A 13,060-nucleotide genomic window follows, 5' to 3' on the forward strand; every position below is an offset into this window, starting at 1 on the left:
GGGGGCGGGGGGCTGTCCCGCTTCCTTCTCCGGCCCAAAGGATCAGCAGGCGCGGCCCCTCCCCCAGCAGCTGTCTAGCCGGCCGGGCGAGAAGGGCCCCGGAAAGCAGGTCGCGGCCTCCGGAGGCAGCCGCCGAGGGGGCGGCCCGGCTTAGGCCGGAAGGGAAGCAGGGAGCGGTCCGGGGCCGCGTCCGAGGCAGGGGAGGTGAGGGGGAAGCTCGCCCGGCGGCAGCCCCGGCCTTTCCCGCCGCCCGCCAGGCCAAACTCCAGCGCGGCGCTTTTCTTCCCGCGGTGGCGCCGGTCGGAGGCGAGGTGGCGGGCGGAGGGAGCCGCTTCTCCGCCCGGCGCATTCCTGAGGCTTGAGTCACGCCCGGCCCGGCCCGACCCGCCTTCCGCGGGCCGCCCTTCGGTCTGCAGGCCGGCTGCGCCGTGGCCGGCCCTCCCCGCTGAATGGCCGCCCGGCCAGAGCTCCCTGGACGGCCCCGGCTGGAGTGGCGGGCAGCCCCAGCACCACGGTGAGTCCGGGCGGGGCGGGAGGGCAGCGCCGCGCCCCCAGGCCGCCTCGCCCCTTTTGCGGTGGACGGCGGGCCTCCCCCTCCGGACGGGCTCCAAGGACTCGGCAGCTGCCGGCGGGCGCTCCGGCGGCGGGAGGGAGCCTGGGCGCCCGTGTCGGGGAGCCCGTCTGCCGGCGCGGTGGCGTCTGGGACGCGTCTAGCGGGGAGTCTCCGGCCCGTTTCTCCCTCCGAGCCGGCCGGAGGGAGGGCGGGCGAGCGGCGCCTGGAGGCGGCCTTAGGGGCTTGCCTCGACCCAGCCGGCGGGCGCTGGCTGGCTCCGTGGGTCGCTTGGGAGCCGTCCCGGCTAGGCTGTGCTGCGGCCTCCTCCCGGCCCCATGCGGAACTCTCACTTATCGGTCGCGGGGTGGGGCTTTCCAAGCACCTGCACAGCCGGAGCCTCCCTCGGTGGCGGCGGCGGCCGTTAGGGGGTCTTGGGCGCCCAGCGCTTCCGTCCCGAAGGCCCAGGAGCGGGTTCCCGCGACTGGGGGGAGTGTGTGATTTTCGTCCGTCACTGCCTGCGCCCTGGGCTTCCTTCCCAGGAGTTTCCCTCGGCTGGAAGTCTGGCTGGCGTCCAGGTGGCCGAGGGGATCTGCCTGATGGAGCTTAAGACCAAGGCAAAGGCAGGAAAACCGCACAGAGCTGCCGGTACCGGTCATAGGAACCCCACAGCCAGGCCTGGAAGGAAGACGATTCTGCTCCGGGAGCATCCTGCCCCCTCTAGCCAACCGGCCAGGGAATTCTTTCAGCGAGGTCCTCCAGGGAGGCCATCACGTCCAGCTGGGCTGGACCGGAGGAAGAATTGCACAGCACAGACCCCCCCCCCCTCTCTTGGGTTTCCTCTTGTGGCATCCGGTGGGGCTGGGACCAGCAAGGGATGCTTTGCTCTGCTGGGGCTGATGCTCCTCCGTGGAAGCTTCCCCCCCTCCTTTTCTAAACGTTGCCTGCAGTTCCCAGAGCCTGCAAGGGGGAGGGGTGGGGAGTCCCCACTGGAGGAAAGAAAGGAGGGGAGACTCTGCCTGCTGGTGCCTTGTCCTCCAGAGACTGACGGGCAACATGGCAGCCTAGGGGTGGCGGCCAGTGCTTGGCAATGTCAGGGGGGGGGGGGGGAAGGATGCTGAGGCTGCGCCTAGCCACCGGCCGTAGGAGAGAGAAGCAGGCAGAGGCGTCGTTTCCCAATGTCAGGAAGGTTTCTTACTTTAGTTGGCCTCCCACCAGTAGTTCTGAGCAGGAGGGGTGGGAAGGCCGCCATGGGGCTAGAACCCCTGGAGAGAGGAGGAGAAAGGAGGGCCCAGCATCACAGCACTTTCCTGGAGGTTGCAGAGGCGAAGGTCAGGCGTGCCAGAGCCCCGAGGATTGGAGGGGAGCGGAAAGAAGGCAGGTTCTGCTTGGACAAGAGGGGGCGTCCGGGTGGGGAGGGCTCTGCTTGCTTTGGATTCCTGCCTTGGGCCTCCCGCTCAAGGCAGGGGGTGGGGGGTGTCCTGCAGGGCCTTCTGGCGCCACGGAGGAGGATTCGGCCAAAAGGCCTCTAGTGGGATGGCTGGGCCAACAACTGGAATTCTGCCCTCCTTTCTGGCTTTGTCCTCTAGCAGAGAGGAGTGCAGACTTCCGCTCCTGCACATCCCCACGCAGTGCTCTAGAAGCCTGCATTTCCAAACAAAAGGCAGAGAACAGCCTGTTCTTGCAAGGGGAAAGCCGGAGGTCCAGATGATGTGTGTGCACGGGCTTTGCCTGGGGAGGGGCCTCCATGGATGACAAGGTCTCCACCCTTCTGTCTTTCTAGAAGGGAAGCCAGCTGCAAGGAGGAAAGGAGGGCAGCGTTGTTTTGGCGCCTCTCCCTTTGTAACAAATGTGCTGCGGTGGCTCAGCTGCAGCCAGGCTCCTGCAGGCTCCCTTGAGAAGATCTGAAAGCCAGGAAGCTGTGGGAAGAATCTGAAGCCTCAACTGGATTTTCTGGTTCTGGCCAAAGTGGGAACTTCCCAGTGCTGAGGACTGTCTCATCCTGGGGCGGCTGCTCCTCCTCCCCTGGAAGGAAGAGGGCGGCACCCCCCAGCCCGGAGCCCCATTTAGGGTGGGCGGCTCCGTGAACCCCCAGCCCATCAGAGTGTTGTGCGAAAGGGACTTGAATGCAAATTCAGACCCATCTCATTGCGGTCTTTGCTTCCTACCGGGTTGGTTTCCCTCTTTGGCTGGTGCATGTTTGCAGAGACCAGTCTTAGGCCAACGGTTCCCACTAACTCCCAGCAGAGAAGGACAGCCGGGAAGCAGCAGCCTTCTCAACGTTTCCATCATCTGGGGCAGGGGGGTGGGGATGTAGGTCAGGCTGGCTGGCTGGGGAGCTCTAAGAGGGGGAGGAGACCCCCTCCCATCAGTGGGTGTGTGGAGCACGATAGAGGTAACCCGAAAAGATCTGCAGGAAACCAGCATTGAGCCTTTTGTGGTTTCCATTCAGGGCTCTTTTCTGCCTTTGGCCATGCCCTGCCTGGCAGGAAATGTTGCGGTGGGTCAAGCAGCTGGAAAGGGGGAGGCTGAGGGTGCGGGACAGGGAGGCCCTCCTGGCAGCAGATGTGGGTGGCAGTGGGTGGCAAAGGGAGGCGGTAGGCAAAGCAGGGAAAAGACGTTTGGAGGCGGGGGTGTGTGTGTGAGAACCTCTGCGATGGAGGGGCTGTGGGGTTGACCAGGGGAAGGGAGCTGGCTGCTTATGTGTGCCAAAAAACTCTTGGCCCAGCCCTCTCCTGCTTGCTGGAAGGGCCCCACTAGGACAGGACCCCTCCTCCTCTCCTTCTCTAGAAGAGCTGGGCTGCTGTAGTTGCTTCCTCCTCTTCCTGGGAAACTCCTGGCCTGGAAGAGGAGGGGGCTGTGCTGATGTCAATGTGGGCAGCATGGCCCCCTTGCTGAGGGTCCTCTTTGTCCAGACGGGCCTCTTCAGCCTTGACCCCCCCCCCCCGTATGTCCCAAAATACCTTTGTGGGAGACGGGGGTGAAGAGATGCGGCCCAGGGAACAAGAAGAGGCAGCAGAGCCCACAGCTGGAAGGCGGGTGGGGCGAGAGGCTGAGGAGGGTCCCTGGGGGCTGCGAAGGGGATGGCGGGAGAATCCCACTTCCAGGCCTGCAAAACCAATAAAGTGGACGGGGCTTAGTTGTTGTGTTTCCTGCCTGATCGATCTGTCGGATGAAGCTGACCGGTCGGCCCAAAGGACTCCACACAGAGACCTTGGGAGGCCTTCTGGCCGCCAGGGGGGCTCGGAAGGGCTGCCGGTCTGCGCTGGTGTTGGGTCATTTTGCTAGATATGCAAACCCAGTTTGGCTTCAAGCCAAGTGCAGCCGCCTCAGCCGCTCAATGCAGGCTTGTTTCCCAGAGCTCTTGGGAAGCCACGTGGCCCCACGCTCAGGCGGCTGGAAGGGGACAGGACGGGTCCCAGGCTAGGCCTCCCAGTGGAGGGGCAGGGGAGCCCATGCTGGTGGCCACAAGCAGGCTTGCCTGGGCGTTTGGTGTGCCCATAAACTCTGCCCCCTGCAGGCTGGGCTTCTGAAGAGGGAAGATGAGCGAGCTCCGCCGGGAGAGCTCCAGCAGCTTGCAGAGGAAGAAGCCGCCTTGGCTGACACTGGACATTCCGGCTGTCCCGTTCTTGGCTGCAGCAGAGGAACCAGCCGCGCTGCAGGTACCCGGCTGGCCTCCGCTCTGCCTTTCCGCCACGCCTGGCTCTCCAGCTGCTCCTCCTCCCCAAAGGCTGGGCGGGTCTTCCGTAGGGTTGGGGAATTCCTTGGGGGGGCCTGCATGGAAATCGGCTGAGGGGCGCCCCATCCTGGAGCCTCCAGGGGGGAGGGATGGGAGGGCCTCTCTGGCCTCAGCGGTGGCCCTCTGCCCTCGGCTGCCAGTGCTGTGATGCCCAGGAAACGGTTCCTTTGCAGCCCTTGAAGCGCCAGGCCTTCCTCCGGAGCGTCAGCATGCCTGCCGACAACAGCCTCTTCCCTGCCGCCTACAGCGAGGCACGGAGGCCTGTCCTGCAGCGACAGACGTCCATCACCCAGACCATCTGGAGGTAAGCCAAGCCTTGGCACAGTTCTGGACACCTGGACTGGGTCCCTGCCGAGGCCCCGCTGGCAGCTGGATTGCCACATGTCCTCCCTGCCCTACTGAGGGGCAGCTTTTCTCTGCCGCTGCATTTCCTGGCAATGAATGCGCTCTCGAGAGGGAAGGGGCTCCACAGCTCTTCTTCTACTCAGCAGCTCATCTGAAGGGGGGGCAGGAGCCGGAGAGTTGTGCCCAAGAAGGGCTGCATGGTCTTCCGGTTCTTGCAAAAAGGATGGGGCACCTTAGCCCCCCCCTTCTCCCCCGGTGCCTCTGCCCAAACCCTGGAAATCCAAGAAAGCATCCGGAGACAGTGTCCCTGAGCAGCAAGGGAGTGTGTCACCCAGAGGACGAAAGGCTGGGAAGGGGCACCTCGCCCACCGGCCAGCTCCGATGCCCCCAGCCCTCCAGTGGCCCCTATGGGTGGCCTGAGCTGGGTGTTGATGCAACGGAACCCGGCCAAGTGGGACATGGCTTATGTGCCAGGGACTCTCTCCAGCCCACATCTTGCCTAGCTGTCACCAGCTGGTAGAGTCAGTTGTTCTAGCCGAGCCAAGTGGCACCGGAGCCCCCTTCCTCCCCGCCCCCTCTTCAGGACTCTCTCCTTTGCAGCAGACAGGTGCACTTTGGGAGGACACAGACCCTGCCCATTCGGGGGCACCAGGTGGGCAGGAGGCCCCTGAGAAAGCGCCAGTCACTGCCCAGAACACTGTTCAGGTACCAGTGACTGCATGCGTGTGAGCTGCATGTGAGTCCTGGCAGCAGAGCTGCTCCAGTTGCCAGCAAGCAGCCTGTGAGACACGGACACCCCCCCCCACCCCACCCCCCAGAAACTGGCTGTTCCCTCCTGCTGCCCCTCAGTCCAGTTGGGCCAACTCCTGTGAGCCTGGCCCCGGCCCACGAGTGCCTGTCCCCACCACAGGCAGGGAATTCTGCCGGAGAATGAGGGCTCCCTCCTGACACTGTCCTGCAGGGGCTGCTAACAACTCCTGAAGCTCCGCAGCTCCCTCCCGCTGGCAGCCACCCCCTGCTCCCCACCCTCGCCTTGGCCACTGACTCTGGGCCCAGAGGATTTGGGGGACGAGGGAGGAATGACAGTGGCTGGAAGGCCTTGTGGCTTCAGCAAGGTCTCCTCCTGGCCCTCCACTCTCTCATCAGGGGCACCGCAGACTGGTTTGGCGTCAGCAAGGAGAGCGATGCCACCCAGAAGTGGCAACGGAAGAGCCTGCGCCACTGCAGCCTGCGCTACGGAAAGCTGAAACCCCAGGCCCTCCGCGAAATGGACCTTCCAAGCCAGGACAATATCTCCCTGGCCAGCGCAGAGACCCCCCCACCGCTCTATCTGCCCCCTTGCCCACCTGGCATGCAGAGAGTAGGTAGCCTTGGGTCCCATGACCCCCGCCCCCTCCCCGGGCTGACTTTCTTGGAAGGAAGGGCACCTTCCTACAAGGGTGGCAACAGGGTTAAAGGAAATGGCAGGTGCTGTACGGGAAACACCTTCACCTGGTCTCCCCCCCCCCCGCCAACCTCCTCGTGGGACCCTGCTGAAGCCCAGCTGGTGGAGGAGCTGCCGTGGCTGCTGCCCTCAGGGCTCTTTCCTTCTCTCTGCTGCCAGATAATCGACCCCCTGGCGCGTGGACGGGCCTTCCGAGTGGCGGAGGATTGTGATGGCTGCAGTGTGCCCGCCACCCCAGCCACGCCCGGAGCAGCCTCGCTGTGCTCTTTCACCAGCTCTCGCTCTGGCTTTGGCCGCTGGCCTCGGCGGCGGAAAAGGGAGTCAGTGGCCAAGATGAGCTTCCGAGCAGCTGCAGCGCTAGTGAAGGTGAGGGGCTGGGAGGGAGGGAGGGAGGGAGATCTCAGCCAGGGGGGGCATGTGCCGTCTCACTAGCACACCTGGGGGCTCCTGCCTCCACACACCCACAGAGGCCCGCGCTTGCAGCCTTCCTCACATTCTGCACGCATGGTCTGGTTCGCGGCTGTGGCCGGTCTCTTGCGCCGGGGCTGGCAACAGCCCTCCTTCTGAGAATAAGCAAGAGGAACAGACTGGAATCAACCCACAGCTGGCTGAAGTATCTGACTTCTAATGACTTTTTGGAAGCCTGGTGGCCAGGTCGGGCCTCTGTCCTTGGTCCAGCGGAGCAGGAGAAAAAGGCCTGCCGGGATCCTTAGGCCCTGCAGGGCTTGGAGGCCCACCCCCTAGCCCCTTCTGCCGTGCAGCTGGAGAGTGGCCAGCATGTCCTGGATGGATGGTGGCTGCTTAGGGACGGCAGGTGCTTCCCGTCTCTTGAACCCCTCTCTGTGCCAGGGCCGTTCCACGAGAGAGGGTACCCTGCGCAGGACACGGCAGCGCAGCTTCACTCCGGCCAGCTTCCTGGAGGAGGATTTCACCACCACGGAGTTCCCGGATGAGCTGGACACCTCCTTCTTCGCCAGGGTAGGAGTTGGACCGCAGAGGAGGGGAGGGGAAGGAACTGCTGGGGGCCCCGGCAGCTGTTAACAGCTGGGCCTCCCCCCCTTTGCTTAGGAAGGGGTCCTGCCGGAAGAGCCCTCCACGTATCCCGATGAGGTTTTTGAGTCTCCCTCGGAAGCAGCCCTCAGGGTCCCCGAGGCAAAGACTCTGCAGGCTCAGCCAGCCCTCACCGGGGGGGCTCTGGACCGGAGCGAGCTAGAGAGAAGCCACCTGCTCTTGTGAGTGTTGCAGGGGACGCACAGAGGCAGACAGACCCAAGCAGGAGTCCTCGGGGGGGGGAAGGAAAGAGGCGGGGGGGGAGGACTGCAGTTGCCCTGCGCCCAGATTCCTCTGATGTCTGCCAGAAGCTGCAGCCCTTTGGACGGGGGGACGTACAGTTGGGAAAGGGGGGGGGGTCCTAAAAGAAGGCAAGGCGGGTGTTCCAGGGTCCCAACCCTTCCGGGGCTGACCTGGATCCATCCATTCCATCCGCGATTCAGGGTCTGGCATGACCCGGAAACCATGCACTCAGACGCCAGGGAAAGCGGGCGGGCATGCCACAATTAAGCGCACCGCCTGGGGATGTGGTCCAAGATTCCAGGGCTTAATTCCTCTCCTTGCCCCCCCCCCCTGTCTTCCAGCCCCCTGGAGCGTGGCTGGCGGAAACAGAAAGAGGGGGCTTCCGTGCAACCGAAGGTCCGTTTGCGGCAAGAGGTGGTCAGCCTGGGCCTCCAGCGGCGTGGCCAGCGCATCACCGTCCCTGTCCACAAATTCTTTTCCAAAGAGAAGCGCCCCTACGGATTAGGCATGGTGGGCCGGCTGACCAACCGGACGTACCGCAAGCGCATCGATAGCTTTGTGAAGCGGCAGATTGAGGACATGGATGACCACCGGTGGGTGGAGGCCCGGGTGCCTGGGGGGGGAAGGGGGGGAGCAGCCGATTGTGGCCTGACGGCCCCCGTCACCCTCTGCTCTGCACAGGCCGTTCTTCACCTACTGGGTCACCTTCGTGCATTCACTCATTACCATCCTGGCGGTGTCCATCTACGGGATTGCTCCGGTGGGGTTTTCGCAGCACGAGACAGTGGACTCGGTGAGCGGCAGCATCCGAGGTCTCCCTTCTCTCCTAGTGGACCTGACCCCCCCTCTTCTGCTCCTGGAGGGGCTGGAGGTGGGCACTCTTCCCATCTCTCCTCTGCTCAGTGGGTCTTTTCACTGGTAGGTCCTGAAGAACCGGGGGATATACGAGAACGTGAAATACGTCCAGCAAGAGAATTTCTGGGTCGGGCCCAGCTCGGTGAGTGCCGGCCCCCGCCCGCCTCGTACCCCCTGTGGCTCAGCCTCGCCCTGGCCAGAGCCTCCCCTGGGAGCCGGTCTCCCCGTGGGCCTCAGCTGGGACTCTGCCGCCTTTCAGGAAGCTCTCATCCACCTGGGAGCAAAGTTCGCCCCCTGCATGCGCCAGGACCAGCAGGTGCAGAGCTTCGTCAGCGCCGCCCGGGAGAAGGAGAAGCACTCGGCCTGCTGTGTGCGCAACGACAAATCGGGCTGTGTGCAGACGGCCGAAGAGGAGTGCTCCGTAAGCTCCTGGCCTCTCCCCTCCCACCCGCCCGTCCCCTGCCTCTGTGGGGGCGCCCCTTGGGGACCCTGCTCCCACCCACCTTTGCCCCTCTGATTTGCAGTCCACTTTGGCCGTGTGGGTGAAGTGGCCAAGTCACCCCAGCACCCCCTTGCTGGCTGGGGGCAAGAGGAAGTTTGGCTCCGTGTGCCACCAAGACCCCAGGTAGGTTGGGGGGGGCCACCTGTGTGGGGCTGCAGCTCTTGGCAGGGCACAGGGCCTGCTGTTGCGTCCAACACATGAAAGTTGCCCAGGACTTCTCCCTCCACAGGGTGTGTGAGCAGCCGGCATCCATGGACCCTCACGAGTGGCCCGATGATATCACCAAGTGGCCTGTAGGTTTCCGGAGGACTAGGGAGCAGGGACTGACCCTGCCTGCACCTGGAGTGAGGGGGTGGAGAAGGCTTGGGGGGGGGGGGGGCTTCTTTTGAGGACCAGGAGCGAGGCCTGCCCATCTCCTTCCAGATCTGCACCAACAACAGTGCTGGGAACCACACCAACCACCTGCACATGGACTGTGTGATCACCGGGCGGCCCTGCTGTATCGGCACCAAGGGAAGGTAGGGTGGGGGGGCCATTCCGTTCCGCTGGGAAGATGCCCTGAACCAGCCCTTCTGGGACTGGGGGCTCAGTTGCCCCAGGCTTTGGCTCCTTCTCATTAGCCTGTGCCTCTGCTGGCATCCTCCCCACTTTGGCTGGGCTTAACTTCCAGGCATCTGGTTCCCTCTTCCCAGGTGTGAGATCACCTCACGAGAATACTGCACCTTCATGCACGGTTACTTCCACGAAGAGGCCACGCTCTGCTCCCAGGTACCCCCATCCTCCTCCCAGCCGGCTCCAGCAGGCAGGTGGCCACCTCTGACCTGGCTGCTCCTCTGTCTTGCCAGGTGCACTGCATGGACGACGTCTGCGGCCTCCTCCCCTTCCTCAACCCCGAGGTGCCAGATCAGGTCTACCGCCTGTGGCTGTCGCTGTTCCTTCATGCAGGGTAAGGCCGGCCCAGGGCCACAAGCTCCATTTCCTGGGAACCGAAGTCCTCGTCCCACTTGGTCACCGCTGTTTTTCCCTGCCGGTTAGGATCCTGCACTGCCTTGTATCCGTGTGCTTCCAGATGACGATCTTGCGTGACTTGGAGAAGCTGGCTGGCTGGCACCGCATTTCCCTGATCTACTTGTTTAGCGGCATCACGGGCAACCTAGCCAGCGCGATCTTCCTCCCTTACCGGGCCGAGGTGTGTCTTGCTAGCAGCTCCTTCCCAAGCAAAGCATTTCCTAGCTGAGGACCAGGTCTTGGGACAGCTCACTTGTGCAACATTCAGATTGTTGGGGGCAGGAGGCTGACTCTGTAAACCGCTCAGAAAGGGCTGCAAAAGCACCACGAAGCGGTACAGAAGTCGAAGGGCTGTTGCTACCCTCCGGGCGAGGCTGGATCAAAGCAGATGGGGTTGGGGGGCAGAACCCCGTTGAGTCTCCTGGGCGTTTCCTGCCTCCCTTTGGGTCTTATCTTGGCACGCCTTGCAAATGTTCACTGAAGAGTTGAGATGCTCCCCCTCCCCCATTGGCAGCCCCTCCCCCCGGGCGGTTCACGGGAGCGGCTGGCAGGAGAAGCCTTGACACGGTTTGAGGAGGGCCTACCCTGCCCGACCAGCTTTCCCTGCAGGGCAGGTGTCTAACGGCTACCCCCTATGCAGGTTGGCCCAGCAGGCTCCCAGTTTGGCATCTTGGCCTGCCTCTTTGTGGAGCTCTTCCAGAGTTGGCAGATCCTGGCTAGGCCCTGGAGGGCCTTCTTCAAACTGCTGGCGATTGTGCTGTTCCTGTTTGCCTTCGGCCTCCTCCCCTGGATAGACAACTTTGCTCACATCTGTGGCTTTATCAGTGGCCTCTTCCTGTCCTTCGCCTTCCTCCCGTACATCAGCTTTGGCAAATTCGACCTGTACCGGAAGCGGTGTCAGATCATCGTTTTCCAGTCGGTCTTTGTGGGGCTCCTCTCTGGACTGGTGGTGCTGTTTTACTTCTATCCCATCCGCTGCCAGTGGTGCGAGGTCCTCACCTGCCTTCCCTTCACCGACAAGTTCTGCGAAAAGTATGAGCTGGATGCGCAGCTCCACTGAGCAGGGGGGGGGGGGAGGAAGGGGCGCAGTCACCGGCGGCCTTGGGCAAAGCTGGCCTGGTGCTACTTGCCAGCCTGGTGCTACTTGCCAGAATGCCAGCTGTCTTAAGATCCCTGCTTCTCCCGTGCTGCCTTATCTTGGCGACTGGAACTTTTTCAGCACACAGAAAGTTGGTGCCTTGTTCAATTTTACTGAACCTTTTCTGCTGCCATGTTTTTATTATGCTAGTTTCAAAGCGACCCTTTTCATGAGGTTTGTTCATTGTTACCCTGGTGGTGATTAAAAGTGAAGGTAGCGTTTTAGCTACATTTCCACTAAGTTTTGGAGTGTATCTGTGCCAAAATTGAGATTGCTGATCAAGTGCCTCTCAAAGGAAGGAGCTGTTCTTCATTCAGTGTCGATTCCATTTCTAACATACAAACACTGAACTTGGATGAATTCTAACATTTAAAATGAAAGACTGCCTGTCTTGGATTCAACAGCTGACTTTAGTGCCCTGTAAAAATATGTTTTAACCATTTAGTCCTGTCTCATTATTGGCAACTTTATAGGCAAGTATATCTCCTGTAAAAAATAGAATGGCTTATATTTTGTAGGAATGTGTAGCTGTATGCAGAGGGAGCAGCTGCAACCAGTGTAGATGTTAGATCATCGCGAAGAAAATCTCCATGGACAATAAGAGTTGACAATCACACGATGTCCTGAAATCAATCAAGTACAAAGAAAAATGATAACCGCTGGTATCAGTTGTAGGCTCACATTCTGATGCTACACGCTTTGCACTTCAGTGCAGAGGAAGTGTGTGTGTGTGTGTGTGTGTGTGAGTGAATTGGATGGATGGTAATTTAATAGAAAAAACTTTCAGTGTAGTTTATTATAATTTAAGAAATTTTAATGTTACTGGCTGGCTATTACTTGCTTCAGGTTCATTTGATATTTTCGTATTCAGAAAAAGATCCAGCACTTTTTCAAATGTAGATTCTTGTCATTGTTTAAAAAAAAATAATGGGCCCATTGTTCCAGATGAGCAGAATTGTGCACCAATGCGGGGGGTGGGGGGGGGTGGGGGGTGGGGTGGTGGTGGTGGTGGTTCTCTGAAGCAAAGCCGATCTGAAGCGGCTCCTCCTCTCCGGAGCCTTTTAAAGAGGTTCCCAAAGGGCAGCAGGAGGGTTGCCTCTTAATGAGAAAAGCTTCCCAATGGACCCCAAAGACCCCCTCAAAATCAGGCCACTTTGGAACGATGGAGGTGGGCAACAGCTTCTCCAGGCCAGCTGCCGAGGCTTTGGGGCAACGAGGAATCCTGCCCGGAAGCCCCAGCAGGAGTCGGGATCCAGAGCCACATGGCCAGGCTAGGCCGGCAGCGGCCAAAGGAAGGGACGAGAAGCCGGACTTGCCTGGGACTTCATTGCCGGAGCTTTTTCACAAAACTGACCTCATCCCGGTTGCGAATCCCGTACCTAGAAAGGGCGGAGGCAGGCGAAGGGGTCACCCGGGGGCCAGAAGAGCGCCGACGGTGGCGGCAAGCCCACCTGCACCTTCCCCGGACAGCCTCCCGCCCGGCCTCGGCCCGCCACTCACTCCCGCAGCTTCTTGCGGTCGTCGGCCAGCTTTTCTCCGCCGAAGGTCAGGCTGTAGGTCCTCCAGACGTGCCTCCTGCGGGGGGGGGGGGGCAGCGGGGCGGCGATGAGCGGGGCCTCCCCAGCCAGCCCAGCCCCCACCCGCAGCCCGGCTGCAGCACAGGTCCCACCCTCACCAGCTGATGTGCCTGGCGCCGCTCTGGCGCTCCTGCCGCAGCTGCACGAACCTCCGCAGCGCCTTCTTCAGCTCCAGGACGCTCGCGCTCTGCACCACCACCACGGCTGCGGGGAGAGGAGCGGTTAAGACGGCGGCCGCAAGGGGGCGCCCCTCCCCTCGCTGCCCGCCACTTACGCATGGGTGCCTCGGGGGCGTCCACTCTGCGCACGCGCACCGTCATCGCCTGGCCGTACTCGAGCGCCACCTGCGAGCAGATCTCTTCGGGGGTCACCTGCAGGGCACAACACGTACACGCCGCCTGAGCCGCCGCCGCCCGCGGCGTCCCCCCACCCGCCCGCCCGCCCCCGCGGCCACTAACCTGCTCCGGGAGGTCGCAGAGGAGCGGGTCCCTGACGAGTCGCGCCAGGCCGGCCTGCCAGCGGTCCACCGCCTCCGCGTGCGCCTCCTCCTCCTCCTCCTCCATCATCGCCGCGGCCGGAACCGGAAGTGGCGTCTACCTCGCAGGGGGA

At 62.2% G+C, this 13,060-nt stretch overlaps 2 protein-coding genes across 6 annotated transcripts; one reads left to right on the forward strand and one right to left on the reverse strand.

Moving 5' to 3' along the window:
* Positions 1-209: 209 nt before the first annotated feature.
* RHBDF1 (rhomboid 5 homolog 1) lies at positions 210-11,465 on the forward strand. 3 transcript variants are annotated; one of them, XM_032230470.1, is made up of 19 exons: positions 213-514; positions 4,071-4,212; positions 4,463-4,593; positions 5,235-5,339; positions 5,781-5,994; positions 6,238-6,444; positions 6,928-7,056; positions 7,147-7,310; positions 7,713-7,964; positions 8,053-8,164; positions 8,294-8,368; positions 8,486-8,647; positions 8,751-8,851; positions 8,958-9,021; positions 9,152-9,246; positions 9,421-9,496; positions 9,574-9,674; positions 9,764-9,917; positions 10,377-11,465. In XM_032230470.1, exons 2-19 carry the CDS (start codon positions 4,093-4,095, stop codon positions 10,794-10,796), a joined length of 2,682 nt encoding a protein of 893 aa, XP_032086361.1. In that variant the 5' UTR covers positions 213-514; positions 4,071-4,092; the 3' UTR covers positions 10,797-11,465. The 3 variants fall into 3 exon arrangements, with proteins under 3 accessions (XP_032086363.1, XP_032086361.1, XP_032086362.1); XM_032230472.1 differs by lacking the exon at positions 10,377-11,465 and having other exon boundaries at positions 210-514; positions 9,152-9,242; positions 9,764-9,896; XM_032230471.1 differs by lacking the exon at positions 5,235-5,339.
* A 187-nt stretch (positions 11,466-11,652) lies between these two features.
* On the reverse strand, positions 11,653-13,042 carry SNRNP25 (small nuclear ribonucleoprotein U11/U12 subunit 25). Of its 3 annotated transcripts, none has more exons than XM_032230498.1 (5): positions 12,910-13,042; positions 12,726-12,795; positions 12,550-12,655; positions 12,375-12,449; positions 11,653-12,253 (listed from the first exon to the last, which is right to left on the reverse strand). In XM_032230498.1, exons 1-5 carry the CDS (start codon positions 13,015-13,017, stop codon positions 12,199-12,201), a joined length of 414 nt encoding a protein of 137 aa, XP_032086389.1. In that variant the 5' UTR covers positions 13,018-13,042; the 3' UTR covers positions 11,653-12,198. The 3 variants fall into 3 exon arrangements, with proteins under 3 accessions (XP_032086389.1, XP_032086390.1, XP_032086388.1); XM_032230497.1 differs by having other exon boundaries at positions 11,671-12,253; positions 12,726-12,822; XM_032230499.1 differs by lacking the exon at positions 12,375-12,449 and having other exon boundaries at positions 11,667-12,253; positions 12,726-12,822.
* Between the last annotated feature and the right edge of the window lie 18 nt (positions 13,043-13,060).

This window comes from Thamnophis elegans, chromosome 14, assembly GCF_009769535.1.
Source record: "Thamnophis elegans isolate rThaEle1 chromosome 14, rThaEle1.pri, whole genome shotgun sequence".
Classification (NCBI taxonomy): Eukaryota; Metazoa; Chordata; class Lepidosauria; order Squamata; family Colubridae; genus Thamnophis; species Thamnophis elegans.